The sequence below is a fragment of the Littorina saxatilis genome, linkage group LG2 (assembly GCF_037325665.1).
Source record: "Littorina saxatilis isolate snail1 linkage group LG2, US_GU_Lsax_2.0, whole genome shotgun sequence".
In the NCBI taxonomy this organism is placed as follows: domain Eukaryota; kingdom Metazoa; phylum Mollusca; class Gastropoda; order Littorinimorpha; family Littorinidae; genus Littorina; species Littorina saxatilis.
This window is the reverse complement of record NC_090246.1, coordinates 51,134,196-51,150,376: the sequence shown is the minus strand read 5'-3', so window position 1 is coordinate 51,150,376 and position 16,181 is coordinate 51,134,196. Positions and strand designations below refer to the sequence as shown.

Here is a 16,181-nt window from a genome sequence, read left to right as displayed (position 1 = left end):
GAGCAAAGTGGTTATATACCTCTTCACTTTCTGTAGTCACTGACTTGAAACTGTTTGCTTCCCTATCGCAACTTATACGAGGAAAACAAAACCAGGCCTTATCTCGACAAGTGGTGGGTGGCACTTGTCAATCTTGTCAGTACAATAACTGAGACGACCGTGGAAAGGGAAAGTGAAGTACTAGTTGTTGGTGTGTGTTTTTCGTTCTAGTCAGCAAACAGATAACGTTATAATCTTGGGACCGTACTAGATTACCGAAAACAGAAGTAAATTTGTGAGGGGCGTTTCTCGTCCCCATTTGGACAGACTGATAAAATCGCGATATAACCTCTTGTCAGTGCAACGAAGCAGACTGGAAAGTGAATGTGTTAGTGTTTCTCCCCGTGTTCTTTAGTATCTTTCACAGCTCGACTCAGATCTGCACGGTACAAGCAGACGGACAGCGAAAACACTGAGTAAGTGAATGTTGTTAATTAATGTTTCAGTCTCGTCGAATTCAGCTACCTGATACAGAGCGCTCCAGTGTGCGCTGAAACTGCAGGGGAGGCTTATCGAGCGACAGCAGGGACGAGATATGTAGTGATTATTTATGTGTGGGAAGAGGAAAAGGCTTGCATTATGTAAACACCTGCAGCCTCCAGGAGCATGCAACGCTGGTTGTACTTGCTGAGTGAAATAAGTTCAACGTTGGTCTATATACGCACTGTACCATTCCGTTTTTGACATTGCATCGTGACTTGACTGATACACAATTGTCACAAAGGATGGCCGAAAACGACGTAAAAACAGCAGTCAACCATTAGTAAAACGGAAGCCGTGCTTTTTGTTCTGCTGTTGTGCTGTCTTCCATCTTGAACACGCGGCCAGTACAACTGTTGTACTGGCCGCGTGTTCAAGATGTGCTGTCTTCTTGTCATCTTTGCTCGGTAGCCGACTGCGCACGGTAGAGTTTAATGATAAGTAGTAATGAGCTCGGCAAGTCAGTCAACAACGCTCAGTAGTAGTGTTAGTAACAATTTGCTCAGTAGTGTTCGGACAGTAGGGATTCGATCACTAGTGTCACTGTTAGTAAGAATTTGCGCTCACTAGGGTTGTGGGGTTAGGAATTCGCTCTGTTGCCTTGATACTTGTTTGAGTCGGTAATGAGTGTTTCCTTACCTGCGACCAGGCGCGGCTAATGCCTTCCGTATCCTGTGCATCATCACTGTGGACCCTCAGTTCATGAAAATTAACATTTTCCTCAGAATTTGACTTTGAGTTCCAGACTTTTTGTGTGAGCTGTTAGCAGGGTTGCCGTTAGTCACAGCCTCGGCTCAGTCGGTTTTCAGTGCCGTGTCCGCTTCAACTGCTGCGACTGATATTTTTTTTCTACGAGTGTCTGCTTGGTACTGTCGGGCTACTCCGACATGATGTTGCCGGAACAGTTCCGCTATGTTTATCGATTCACATCACGTTCAAGGAGTCAAATATATTGATTCACAGTATCATGATAACCATACTGACTTGCATGCTTGCTGATGTCAGTGTTTGAATACTCCTGTTCTAGGGCTGAAGCAGCGTTTTTGTCAGCAGTTTGCGTCGTTGAAGTGTATGAAATCGATAGAGTTCAGTAGTATGGTCGCTGTGTTTTCTGTTCTGTGTCCATGGATACTTAAGTAAATTCGGCTGGCAGTGCATATATGTTTACGGACACTGAGAATAGTGCGTTGACAGCCACAGAGCGTGAGACTTGTCATTGTCACAGTCAACAGCAGTCTGTTGTTGGTCTGTATGTGCTGCAAGTATTTTTGGATACAGTTGAAAAGGGTCTTTCATTCACGGAGTCTTGTTACTGTTGCGTTAAACTCCACTGAGTGTTGCTGTCCCAGTTCAGCTGCTGAGTGTGAAGTACGGACATCCTGGCAGGAAGAAACTATAGTGGTCACTGAACCACTGTACGTTACTAAACACAGCTTTGATATTTGATACTACAGAAGACTTCAGTCAGTCTATATATATGTAGTGACCTCGTTCGGTACGTTTACTGGTGATATAACCGTGATTATTATACAGTGTACTGACTGTCGCGCTAAAACTTTATCATGTAGAGGCTAGCTGGCTGATGGCTCAGTTGTGTCTTCGGAGACAGCATTTTGGCACCTTTCGGTGGTTTTGCGGCATCGCAACGCCTGACATCTGTGTATTGTAAAGAATGTTGCGATATCTGCAGGTATGGTACAAATAAAGACTGGGTCATAGTTTATTGTACCTCTACTACTATTCATGGTGAAAAGATTTTCGGACGTCCTTGCATGCCTCAAATTTGGCAGGATCTTATGTAGGGTGTGACATGTCTATTGAATTTTAAGCCTGCTATTTATGCAGCAAAGTGGACTGCGCGTGGTCTGCTTCATGAAGCTCATAACACGAAGCGTTGGCACAGAATGTTCTGTAAAGAGTCTTCGCGAAGTCAACTTCGGGTTCAATTAAGCAAGGCGTTTAGGGAGAGAAGTCATATTTACTACGACTATGGATAGTGTTTTGTTTGTATTTTGCCCGTACCTGATCCACACCATCACCAATGACGACCAGTTCTTAAAAGGCGACTGTTGGGTTGTGGCTCTCAGTCTAAATCCGTTCAACAGAATGAGTTTTCGTGTTACCGTGAAACTATACTTTACAGTTACTTGGTGATTTTGAAAGCTTGATAACACAAGTCCCAGGAATTTAGACATGCTAAAATGCTTTTAATCGACCCTCACTTGCCTTAAAAACTGACCGGATCCCTTGGTTCATTGCAGCCGGTGACCCCGGAGGAGCTGGAGAAGGCCTCCAAGATCTCCCCCCTGGCCATGTCGCTGGTCAAGCCTCCGGACCCCGAGCTGCTGGCGGGCATGAAGCTGAAGGACCAGCAGGAGCTGATGATGATGCACGCGGAGGCCACCCTGTCTCAGTGCAGCTCGCGGGCCGGTTCCAGACCCTCGTCCCAGCCTGGGTCAAGGCGGAGCTCCTTCACCACGCCTGAGACGTTGCAGTCTGGCGGGGAAGTGGAGGGTGAGTGTTGATGTGGGTGTGTGTGATGGGGGTAAAGGCTTGGGGAGGTGTGTGTCTGTGTATGTGTCTGTGTGATTGTGTCTCTGTCTCAGGGTCTCTCTCTCTCTCTCTCTCTCTCTCTCTCTCTCTCTCTCTCTCTCTCTCTCTCTCTCTCTCTCTCTCCATTTTGCAAGCGGGCTGTTTTCGACGCCTGTCAGTGGGATGCTTTGTGAGGTGAACTTTTGTGATGAAGCAAGTGCAACTCAGTCAAAAATAAAGGTTAGACTGTTCTCAGTTTTAGCAGCCCTGTGCTCTACTTTTTATCCTGCTTTTTGCGTCTGAAGCATGGAACTTTGGCAAATAGATACAAGAAAACAAATTTGTCATGCACAACTGTTATGACTTGAGATTATGCCAAGAAAGAGAGCGCACTCTCGCTCTTTTTTCCGCCTTATATATCTTGCTTTGCTGATTGTTCGCTTCTCAACATTTGTCTGTGCTTGTCGTACAGGATCAGAGAAATCATCCCTCACCACCACCACAACAACAACGACATCAACAACAACACCCAGTAGAGGTCGACATACAGGCAGCCAGAACGAGCTGACACGTTCAGACAGCGAGCCGCGAGGCATCTTGAAGAAGATCAAGTCCACAGAGAGCGTGCCAACCGACCCGGTTTCCTCCAAACCCATCTCAACCACCACCACAACAACAACAACAACAACGAAAGACAAAACCACAACTTCAAGCACCAAGAGCACAGAATCGTTGGTCTCTTCGAGTGTGAAAGACACGGGTGTGAAAGACACTACCATAGGTGAAAGGGATGCTACCCGAGGTGTAAAAGAAACGTCTACGAGTCTGAAAGACTCCAGTGTGAAAGACAGTGAGGAGGATACCGAAGGTGATCGTGCTTCTCCGGTGGCTGAATTAATTCTGCCGGTCTTGGAAGCGGAGGTAGATGTGACCTCTACCACCTTCTTTCTCACGGATGATGATATTGGAGGGGAGAGTACCACTGACCCTGTGACGGGCGAGGGAGAGAAGGAGGAGGAACAGGATGTTACCCCACGCAGCAGGGACAGTAAGCGGAGGTCACGGTTTGCTGATCGCAAGGGGCAAGCTGAGAGGTGGGTGCACAAAACTCTTTTTTAAGAAGATATTTGGGGGTCTTATGTTTGTTTTGCAAAGCCTAATGATTTTGTTGTTGGGGGGATGAGTGTTTGTGTTTGTGTGTGTGTGTGTGTGTCACTGTGTGTGTCACTGTGTGTGTGTGTGTGTGTGTGTGTGAGTGTTTGTGTTTGTGTGTGTGTCATGCTTACCTTCTCTCTTCCTTCCTGTGACACCACTGCTTCCCTGTTTGTTCTTTTCCGTCGTGCTCGCGTATGAATGTTACGGCTTCATTTACCGGTTTCCAACTCCAGCTTGTGTTTTGTCTCGAATTGTAAACACATCCATTATATAAAATATGACAGAGAAACGATGAATTAAGAGGTTGGTTGGTTGGTTTTGGGGTGTTAATGTCCCTTCAGCAGATGCTAGCTGCTATTCGAGACCGATGCAGTTATTTTCTTTTTCACTTCACGTGGCAAGTTCTACGTTTCAGACTATTTACATTCAGATCTATCACTGTAAAAGAACCCCCCGCGGGTTAGGGGGAAGAATTTACCCGATGCTCCCCAGCATGTCGTAAGAGGCGACTAACGGATTCTGTTTCTCCTTTTACCCTTGTTAAGTGTTTCTTGTATAGAATATAGTCAATGTTTGTAAAGATTTTAGTCAAGCAGTATGTAAGAAATGTTAAGTCCTTTGTTCTGGAAACTTGCATTCTCCCAGTAAGGTAATATATTGTACTACGTTGCGAGCCCCTGGAGCAATTTTTTTATTAGTGCTTATGTGAACAAGAAACAATTAACAAATGGCTCTATCCCATCTCCCCCCCTTTCCCCGTCGCGATATAACCTTCGTGGTTGAAAACGACGTTAAACACCAAATAAAGAAAGAAATCACTGTAAAAGAAGGTTCTAAAAATTAATCACTATCACTTCTGGTACTTCAAATCTTGTAAACAAAATCTTGATCTCTTTTATCAGTTAAGCATAATTTCCCAAGCCAGATTCAAAAAGAAGTCCGGCGACTACTGTGGTCGGCTGTTTGTCTTGAATAAGAACAAGTTGTCTTTTTTTTCATTGTTGACCGTATGAATAACGAGATGAGCATCGTGTGACGTCAAACAGTTTTCACGCGGGGAAACGGGTCTGTATCCTGTAATTAGGTGGAACAATTAAGTCAAACGATGGGTGTTGTGGAATAATCATTAGTTAATTAGGACACATTGCATCCGATAATCTTCCGTTGCGTGGGAGGCGTGCATTATCAGTTCGTATAATTAGTGTCATTACTGGAGGTGTCCGCCAAGTTGAGAATGCGTTGACCTCGGTCATAGGAAACGGACCGCACGTTGTCCACAGTTCTTTGCGTCATGATTGTATTGTGGAATGTTGACGTACTCGGACTTATCTGGTTCGATGGAGCTGTTTTGTTTACAAGTGTCAGTTGATCTTTCCTCCTACGCTCTTGTCACTCCTTGCTGGCTATAGTCTGCAAACATATTCTGATATTAGAACGATAAAAACAGGACACACGCACTTGCTGGATCGTTCGTTTGTCCTCTGCAATGCATGATAATTAAGAACACCCCCCCCCCCCCCTTCTTTACAAAACTGACGTGACACTGCAGCAGTGCGTGCACTGAGTTCACAGCGTCCAGTTAATGAGGAGGAAATGGAAATCGGTCCCCTCAGCGACGAAGTAACACTGTGAAGCTAAGATCTCATCCAGTCACTTACTGAAGTAGCGTTGACACAGCACTGCAACTTGAATCTCATTAGCAAGCATTTCTGTGAGTGACTTGACCTGACCCCACTGTAGTACGTACGGATGCGATGAGTGCACCGACCTCCTGGCCTGAAGAAGTGCGTGTATTTCACACAAAAATGCGTACCAATTAATTGTCGTATTTGGAAGCCTGAAGAAAACAGGATGTGATGATGTGGCTTAGTTAATGATTATGACGCCATAGTCTACGCAGCCTTGGGCACGCTCATGGTGGCCCTGTCAGTCGTTTTTGCTGTGCGTGTGTGACTGGCCCACGACTTTGACCACTGACTCACTGAGTCTCAACACTTTCACATCCTCTGTCACTTTCAGTCTAGTGCGGCGTTTTCGCGGATAATCGTCAGCTTTTCTGTTTTCTGTCCTGTTCCGTGGATTTGTTTGGTTTGAAAAATCTATTCTTCACAGCATTTGTCTTTGACTGATCAGTTCTGTGCTTGCGTGACTGTGGAGCGGGGACATAGCTCAGTTGGTAGCGCGCTGGATTTGTATTCAGTTGGCCGCTGTCAGCGTGAGTTCAAACCCACGTTCGGCGGAAATTTATTTCTCAGAGTCAACTTTGTGTGCAGACTCTCTTCGGTGTCCGAACACCCCCCCGTGTACACTACATTGGGGTGTGCACGTTAAAGATCCCACGATTGACAAAAGGGTCTTTCCTGGCAAAATTGCTTAGGCACAGTTAATAATTGTCTACCTATACCCGTGTGACTTGGAATAATAGGCCGTGAAAGGTAAATATGCGCCGAAATGGCTGCAATCTACTGGCCGTATAAAATTTCATCTCACACGGCATCATTGCAGAGCGCCTAGAACTGTACCCACGGAATATGCGCGATATAAGCGTCCTATTGATTGATTGATTGATTGTGGGGGAAAAAAACGATGAGTGTGCCTGTATTGTATTCCGGAGTTGCTGTTAGCAAAGTGTCAGTACTGACATACTAGGTGTAATCCTACGGGTTTAGCATCACGGAAGTGCTGATTTAGCTGTATGAAAGGAATTAGTTGAGTTCAGCGACCTCGGGGTAGTCTACACCATCAGGGACCTATATTTAGATATAGGTCTATGACACCATGTAGTAAAACATCTCTAACAGTTCTTCGCCTCAACAGTTCACGGCGTTGGCCATGCAGTCTCCACAGTCGTTTGGTTTAAACATAAGTTTATTTTAACAAAGGTTACAATCATGACATGTATACAAAGTTCACAGAAACAGTCGTTTCGCAGCGTTGGCCTCAAGGCGTGATTTGGATTCGTCGTTTTGAAAACCTTTCAGCATGACTGACACTATACGTTAAGTGTAAACCAGAGGATGAAGCTGAACTAAACGACCCTGTGAAAATATCAATCGATCAAGTCTGTCAGAAAAGATCAAGTCTGGCCAGTTTTACAAGGTGTAATAGATTGCTTGTGATCTAAAGGCAATAGTGCATTGGTTTCTCCGTTTCGACAACTCGAATCAAAGAAAGGTCTACAAAGAGGGGGCGTCTTTAACATGATGTATAAATATATACAAGCATTATAAACAGCAAATCTGAGAAAGGATAGTATTAGCAGTGAGGAGATCTGAAATTGGGCGAGATTTTACTGTGCAGTATTACGGAAAACGAACGGAGGTTGTGAAGCAGGGTGTTAATTGGCCTCCTGTGACCTGTCCATTACTCAGATATAGTTCGTGTGGAGAGTTAGTGTCCTGGTCAGGTCAGATTTGACCATCGACCTCTCGCACTGACCAGCACACCTACCAGGTGACAGGTGTCCGTCACAAAACACGTTCATCTAGCGCCTCTCAGTCTATCTCGAATTTTGTGTTATAGTAACACCATGCTGATCTGAGAATTGATGTCAGCCTACTAAAAGATGGACTGGACTACATCTGATCGTCCGTGTTCGCTTCTTCCCAGAGACTGAACAAGTCGTGCATACATGTGATATTGGAATACTTGCCTCTCAGTGGGGACACACTACTTTTCTTGATGACAATAATTTCTGATACAGACACGGACTGTACAGCGGATCTTCTGTGTAGTCTACCTCCCAAAGACGGACAAAGTCCTTAATAAATGTGATGCTGGTATACATTTATTTCCAGCCTGTGTTGTGAAATGTTGTGGATTTAATTCTTGAACACAAATCAGTTTGTGTTTGTGACTCGGTTCGAAATTAGCGTCAGGATAGAGGTTAATCGGTGAGATGCAAGAGTTGAAAGAACAGATGAAAAGATGTGAATTGCACCCCACGTGGCAATAAAGAATATTATAGCACCCATAACGACAGGTGAGGCGTGAAGTGACACAGAGAATATAAAAAGAATTCGTCATGAATGCGTCTGTAGTTGGCCAAGGGCGACAGCCATCCGCGTTGTTGTTATTCTGGCAAAGGTAAGAAATACAGTGCAATTTTTTTTTCTGTACAGGTAGAATCTTTTGTGTTCTTTACTACTCGGTTTACACAAGATTTGTTTATTCAAATTAGGTATCATGCGCTTTCTTTTCTTCCCTTTTTCTCCTTCCATCTTTTCTGTTCTGCTCTTTCCTTTCTTTTTGCTCTTTCTTTCTCTTCTATTTTGTTTGTTGTTGTTTGTTTGCTTTTTGTTGTCACAGTTGTTTTGTTTGTTTTTTCTTTCTCTCCTTTCCTTCTATTTGTCTTCCTTTTGTGGATATTTCTCCCTGACTATTTGTATGATCTGAATGCGTTGGCAAAGTGCGATTGTCCTGTTTGAGGAACATTACCTTCATACTTCAAGGATGATGGATCGTAGCACAGATGGTCCGAGTTTATGGCTTACATTTCCTTACGTCAACACTGAAAGAGCGCGTACCATGTAACGCGCATAACGCTTTATTGTTAGTCTCACTGGATAAAAGTAAGCGAAACCCCACGTTTTCATACGCTCCTTTGAACACAAAAAAAGAGACTTTGTCGTGTGTTCTTTTATGTAGTATTATTAACCGTACAGTGACAGCATCTTTCGTTTTGTTCGCTCCTTTGGATAGTAACAAAAAGACAAAAATATTCGTGTGTTCTGTTTATTGCAGTTTTATAAACCGTATCACGGTATGTATGACGGTATCTTTCAACCTGCCACAGGAAGACTTCTGTAAGTCGAGTAGCAAATGAAGTGATACAATTTCCAAGTCTGACCACAGGCAGAAGGTATCGTCCACTGGACTACTACTATCACAGAAAGACTACCTTCCGCCTGTGGTCTGACTGGCTCCAGCATAAGAAGAGATGTCGGTGCATGGAAGACAGAATTGGATTAAATTAAAGGCACAACGTTAACCCTTCCTGTGTAAACGATTCGGTTCACCATCTCAGATGTGCCCAGGGTTTTACATGGAATAATACCATCCCACTTAGACACACAGCAAAGGTCAACTGCCTGGCTGCTTCTCGGGAATAGTTGGAAATTTTTTATGAATTAATTGGCTGATTAACAATATAGTGTAAGTAACCAATTTATTAACTAAAAACAAAAACAAAACACGTTTCACCTTGCACAGAAAGAAGCCAGGAGATTGATTTTCTCGTATGTGTCAAATTAGAGGGATTTTGTTTTATCACATGTAAAGACCTGGAATCGCGTACACGGGGAATCCTACAGGTGCCTTTTAGACAAGAGTGGGGTTAAGCCTAGGAAACACGATGCAACTGTTTCGCCTCAAAACCCACAAGTGTTGGGATATCATTATAGAGAACAAACACAGTTTCAGTCTCACACTGCATGCATTGAGTGTCTAGCCGTTCGTCTTCCTGCTTGGCTGAATCGGTCGGAGTCCTAGGAGAGTCGAGCGTGGCTATTTTTTTCTGTTCGTGTCATATCCATTGGCACATGATCGACACTGATGGAGACCGTCGCGATATATAACCTTCGTGGTTGAAAACGACGTTAAACACCAAAAAAAGAAAGAAAGACACTGATGGAGAGAGTTGGTGTGTTCACTGATCAGCACAGCACCCCCATGGCCACTCCTGGTCAAGGGACTGGTATTGGTAACGGTAACGCGGGTAACTACTAAGGCCAAAAAAAACCAAGTCGCGTAAGGCGAAAATACAATATTTAGTCAAGTAGCTGTCGAACTCACAGAATGAAACTGAACGCAATGCAACGCAGCAAGACCGTATACTCGTGGTCCACCGCTCACGGCATAGGCAGTGAAATTGACAAGAAGAGCGGGGTAGTGGTTACGCTATGCTGCATAGCACGCTTTTCTGTACCTCTCTTCGTTTTAACTTTCTGAGCGTGTTTTTAATCCAAACATATCATATCTATATATTTTTGGAATCAGGAACCGACAAGGAATAAGATGAAAGTGTTTTTAAATTGATTTCGAAAAAAAAAATTGATAATAATTTTTATATATTTAATTTTCAGAGCTTGTTTTTAATGCGAATATAACATATTTATATGTTTTTGGAATCAGCAAATGATGGAAAATAAGATAAACGTAAATTTGGATCGTTTTATAACATTTTTTTTTTTTTTACAATTTTCAGATTTTTAATGACCAAAGTCATTAATTAATTTTTAAGCCACCAAGCTGAAATGCAATACCGAACCCCGGGCTTCGTCGAAGAGTACTTGATTAAAATTTCAACCAATTTAGTTGAAAAATGAGGGCGTGACAGTGCCGCCTCAACTTTCACGAAAAGCCGGATATGACGTCATCAAAGACATTTATCAAAAAAATGAAAAAAACATTCGGGGATTTCATACCCAGGAACTCTCATGTCAAATTTCATAAAGATCGGTCCAGTAGTTTAGTCTGAATCGCTCTACACACACACACACACGCACACACGCACGCACACACACACGCACGCACATACACCACGACCCTCGTTTCGATTCCCCCTCGATGTTAAAATATTTAGTCAAAACTTGACTAAATATAAAATAGTCTGTTTACGGTAACCCGACCGACCCTATTTTTTTCGCGCGACCCTAGACTTTTTTGTGGCATTTGGGGGAGAAAAAAAAAGGAAATAAAAAAAATAAAAATAAAAATAACGTAAAAATATGGTTTTTTGGAGAAAAAAAAATCCCGACCTACCGACCCTATTTTTTGGGCCTATGTTACCGTAAACAGACCTATTTTTTTTTGGCCTAACTAGTCACAAAGTCTCACTGACCTGACCGTGGCTGCCATCAACTAGTAGCTAGTTATGGCTGTTTGATTGCAGACTCAGTGACTGAAGAGATCGTATATTCTGCGTCGTACTGTTTGTAAACATTCGCATTGACTTAAGGCAACACTCACACGAACATTTAAGTACCTCTTTTTGCGTGTGTGGCTTGTGAGCATGACTGATATTGCGCAGCAGAACATGTAAAGTTGACTGTTTTCATGGGACATGTTATACCTTACCTGCGTCGGTAGTAATATCAGCGTCTGAGCCATTACGAATGTTGGTCTAGCGTCAATGCAATATTTCTTTTTTGTCTTTTTAAAGGCGGTATAGTAAGGTGCAGTCGGGCGAACAGGAGACACGCTTCGACTATTATGATTTCAGCACTCCTTTGTTATTTATGTGACGGTATATCAGTGCAGTGTTTCCATGACTGATTGCCTGCAAGAGATCCCAACCTGCAACGGCGGGGATGTTTTACACGTAGCACTGACAAAGGCAAAACATCGTTTATTTTTCCACCGTGAAATACTCTTCGGGCTATACATACGACTAATAATGTTAACTGACTTGAAGTCAGAAAATGGCTTGATTTTTCCACTGTGAACCTGTGGATCAGTTGTACCAACATGTTAGACTTTTCACTCGACTTGTCAACCGCTAACCTGAAACCGACGCAGCTGTTGTTTTGGTTTTGTTTTTCCGGGTGTAAAAACTAGGGTTGTAAAGAACGTTTGGGACATTCACACAACTGATTATCGTAAACCTGAAATCAAGGAATGATTTTGTTTCTCATTATTAAAACGGAACTTGTGCGGACAGTACGGGCAGTACAAACACTGACTGATTAGCAATGACCTAGAGTCGGCAAATGGCTTCCATTTGAACGAGAGAGATAAACGGTACAGTACAAAAGTCCTAAGCTCAGCGAAAACAGATTAGGTCACCAAACGCGTGATGGCAACAGAATTGGTTAATAATAACACATATATACTCAGGCACGTTTGTAAACGCACGTGGTGTGTAATTCTGTGGCGTTGGACAGCTAAGATTAACCGAGGACAGGGGCGGATCAGTTGCTTTGTAAGGGGGGGGGCACTTTGAATCGAAAGTGAATGTGATGGGCGCGAAGCGCCCGAATTTGCTAGGGGGGTCCGGGGGCATGCTCCCCCGGAAAAATGTTTTGCCCAAAGAAGCAAAATGGTGCCATCTGGTGCCATTTGAACTTAGAAATGGTCATAGAATCAGCATAGAAAAATCTTTTTTTTTTCTTCTTTTTTTCTTCTTTTTTTTTCGGGGGGGGGGGCACGTGCCCCCTGTGCCCCCCCCCCCCCCTCGTCCGCCCCTGGAGGAAGTAAGCTGAGTGTGAGCCTATTCAGTGAAGCGGTGCTGTTCGTGATGATAAACTTGATCATAAAGGTGATGGTGGTGACTGACTGTCTAATGACTTGCATTGTGCGCTATAGTGTCAAGTATCCACCTAAGTTGTGGCAGCTGCCACTTCAAGTCGTCAAGTGTGGGCGCCATGCCAGTCTTAATTACTCGGGGGCGGGATTAATTTATGATATCCAACTACAAGTGCACTCCTCTACCGTATTATCCGCATGCAGATTTCTCGGATTACGGCAAGTCGTGTTGTTTTGTGTACGCGGAGCGATACCGCCTGTGGTGACTACAGGCAGTTCAGTGACTGACCCACTGTGTTGTGCTGTATCGTTTTTAGGCCCAGATTATGTGTAGCTTTTGGGCAGAACTACCAGTCTATCGTTTCAGTTAGGACCGTGAATAGATAACCTGCGACTGAGACAGAAACCAAACGGTGTTTAGTGGGTCGGAGCGATTGTTCACTTGAGTTTGTTATCATCAGGACTGAGTGCACGATGTGTGATTTGTGACAGAGGCCGGTTTGCCTGCTGTGATGTTGTTCGTTATTCTCACCAATTTGGTCGGATACTGCAACACTTCTCATCCGCTGTTACCAGAGACATACATTCTATCTATGTCTCTGCTGTTACTTAGTGAGGACGGTGAGTATTTAAGACATATTTTTCCCACCATGGTGTCTAGCAGCAGTTTACGGTGTTAACGAATTTGAAAGACTGAGAAAGAAGGCTAAAGCGGGTCATGCTTAATTTGCCAAGACTGACCGACTGGCGAAACCGGTGACGGTCAGTGTGTGTGCGTGTGTGTGTGCCGGCCAGTGTGTGTGGAACAGACAGACCCCGGCAACTGACCCAGTCACTTATGCTTGCGTCAGTCGACTGGCCGGCTGAAGCCGTGCGGTACCGGTGAGTCCTCGTCAGTGACTGAAGTCACGGTAACGGGTGATGGCTCAGAAAGACAAGTCAACTGATCAGGCTGTCACGACTCAATTCTCGGTCGACTGCCACGATATCGGAAGTAAACGGCAACAAACACACCACACGCGGCATAAAAAACCACCCCACAGAACGGCACTTCGCGGGGAAGTTGAGGTCCACCAGCAAATCAACCAAGTGGAACGGGTCCACTACTAATAATTATTTCATCCATTCGTACACCTGTCAGTATTGCCACGATACCGTAGCTGACTCAATCAGTACTCAAGTTGATTGTGTTCAAACCAAATCCGCCAGGGTTTGGGTAACACTGGCCTTTCATGCATCATCAGTAGTGCCGCCGGCATAGTAAGTTGAATAGTCTGACCGGATGATTTTGTGATCACTGGCCGCGCCGGGAGGTCAGGTAGAGACAGACCGATAGACTGAGTAACAACAATGATAAGGACACTGACTGGGCCCGCCAGCTGCAGTCAGTGATTGCCCTGATAAGCATGACAAATTCAGGGAAGCAATTAGCCAGTAATCACTTGACCAAGGCCGTCCGCCACAGCGCTTGCCCTCGGCCGGTGCGGCCAGTTTCGGCAGCAAGTACTGAGCAGAATTGTCAATGCATGATTGAGGCCTTGCATCTCTTGGTTTCATTTTTAGAGTATTTCATTTCGGCGGCGGCAGAGTTTTTTTTCCCGCAGGGCTTGAGTTGAGGCCACTGTCTGTGACTGATTCCCAGCCAGTCATCAGCAGGAAATGCCTGCCCTGGTTACTCGGGAGCCATGCTGCAAGTGGTGAGAGTGGCAGCAGAAAAAAAAAAAACCCAACTAAAGTTGCATTACGGTGGCGGCGGCGGTTGAATGTGAACTTCCCTTTCCTCTTCCTGTTCCTGCACAGTGCAACTTTATTTTCAGTTTGAGTTTGATGTTGCATTCAAACAGCGCAGACACTGTGGCTGCTGATTCTGGCACCATGTGTCCTGCACATTGTCGCGGGTAGGTCCATTTTCAAGGACTAGTATATTGGGTTTTTCTTTTTTTTTACGGTTTTATTGTGCATGCTAGTTTAAACATGAACGACATTAGTTATTCAGTTTCCTTCAACTTCTATAGCTTCACGTGTAACACATTATCTCAGTGCTGAGAGCATCCAAAGTTGAAAAGGAAAAAAAAGTGGTCACTTTCCGGCCTGCAGCTTTGCTGATTACAACCCGTTCCAACTCCTTTCTTTGTATTCATCACACGGCTTCGTGTAGTGACAATATGTTTAGTGGCAACTTCAGCCCGGCAACAGCTTCGACGGACACTGAGAGAAGCTTCACTATGTGAGTCCCTCCGGTGTACAATCTCGTTGTAGCGCTGATGTTTGAGTTGGCCAGGAATCAGGGGTTCGCCGAGCCGAACACTGACGGCGTGACAGGGTCCTTGTGTGCAAGAAATCAAAACTAGCGGTGGCCCTTTTGATGCAAACTGTGTCACTTCAGTTCAAGTTGTGTCTCACGCTGCCAGTAACTCAACTTCCTGGCTCCTCCCACTCTTATTGTTTCCAACTCCCTAGTTTGGAATCACCTCCCTCACTTGTATTGTTTTGGAATGTCTTCTGTAATTCTCTGTCAAAACCTCCCTTCAATCTGCCGTATTGTTTCTCAAACAGCCTCTCTCTCTCTCCGTCTCTCTCTCTCTCTCTCTCTCTCTCTCTCTCTCCCCCCCCCCCCCCTTCCATTACTGACATCAAGTTGTGTCCTGATATTCCAAAGCTGCACCGCCTGTAGCTGTGGACTGCACTGAGTGGAATTTTTTGAAAGTGAGTTAGGAACGGGAGGGAGGGGTGGGTAAGTGAGGGAGGGGGGTGGGTGTGATTGTGGAGGGGGAAAAATTGAGGCTGAACCGATGGAAAGGGCACAGATGTGAGCACAGCGATTAGGGCATTAGAAGCTAGTTGTGACAAAGGCAGAGCGGAGGGGGGATGTACTGCACAGCTGATAGATGTAGATCATGTACAGTGTTGGCCAAACTTGTATCCAGAATACGGTGCTGGACCTTGTCCACCACAGCTGTCCCTTTGAGGTGTAGCTATAGGCCGCTACAGAGTTAGGAGACCTTTCACGAGGACCAGTGAGGACGTGAAATCCATTTTGACATCCCCAGAGAGATTGTTTGGCCACGAATTAGCTGCAGAGGTTGTGTTATGGACTGTGGTCAAGTGCTGAGTGTTGTTGACAGTGATTAGACTCTTGTGTTGTGTGGTGACTGTGGACAGTGGAGACCGAGGGAATGGGGCAATCTTTATTCTTTGTGACAATATAGCGAGAAAGGTGAGCACCGCAGTGACTGTGCTGAAGAGCCTGGCTGTCATGTTCCTTGTCACGTCAGTTGTGCGGCAGGGGCTCACATCCATGAGAGATGGCATAGGACACATGTCCTGGACAATGCAAAAGCGATAGGACATTTGTCCCGAACAAAAACAAAATGAATAGGACCTTTTTTTTCTCGCAACAAAACGTACACTGACACTGACAGCATGGTTTTGTCTGCTTGGAGAGACATCGTAGCAAATCAAACTACTGTAAATTGGAAAGTACTGACAATTTCCAGATCAAATGAAAGCATAATCGGACAATGTCCTCTTGCATGAAAAATGTATAGGACATTTGGAAAAAAATATCCGTGTATGTCCGATGTCCGACGTGGATGTGAGCCCCTGTGTGCGTTTTAAAAGAATTACGGTACGACCAAATACGACCAAGCACAACGCAGAGGCATCTGTCAGCTGAAGTGTTGATATAAGTTGCAACAAGATCTGGGAGATCTACATACATATATTGAGTT

General features: G+C 44.6%; 1 protein-coding gene across 7 annotated transcripts in view; it reads left to right on the top strand.

Annotated features, from left to right (window-relative positions):
- The window catches only part of LOC138959187 (supervillin-like), a 186,147-nt gene that overhangs the window by 145,131 nt on the left and 24,835 nt on the right, over window positions 1-16,181 (top strand). For all 7 annotated transcript variants that reach the window (XM_070330578.1, XM_070330576.1, XM_070330579.1 and 4 more), the window contains 2 exons: window positions 2,781-3,033; window positions 3,524-4,145. In XM_070330578.1, coding sequence (XP_070186679.1) covers window positions 2,781-3,033; window positions 3,524-4,145 — 875 coding nt within the window. The remainder of the gene's footprint in view (window positions 1-2,780; window positions 3,034-3,523; window positions 4,146-16,181) is intronic.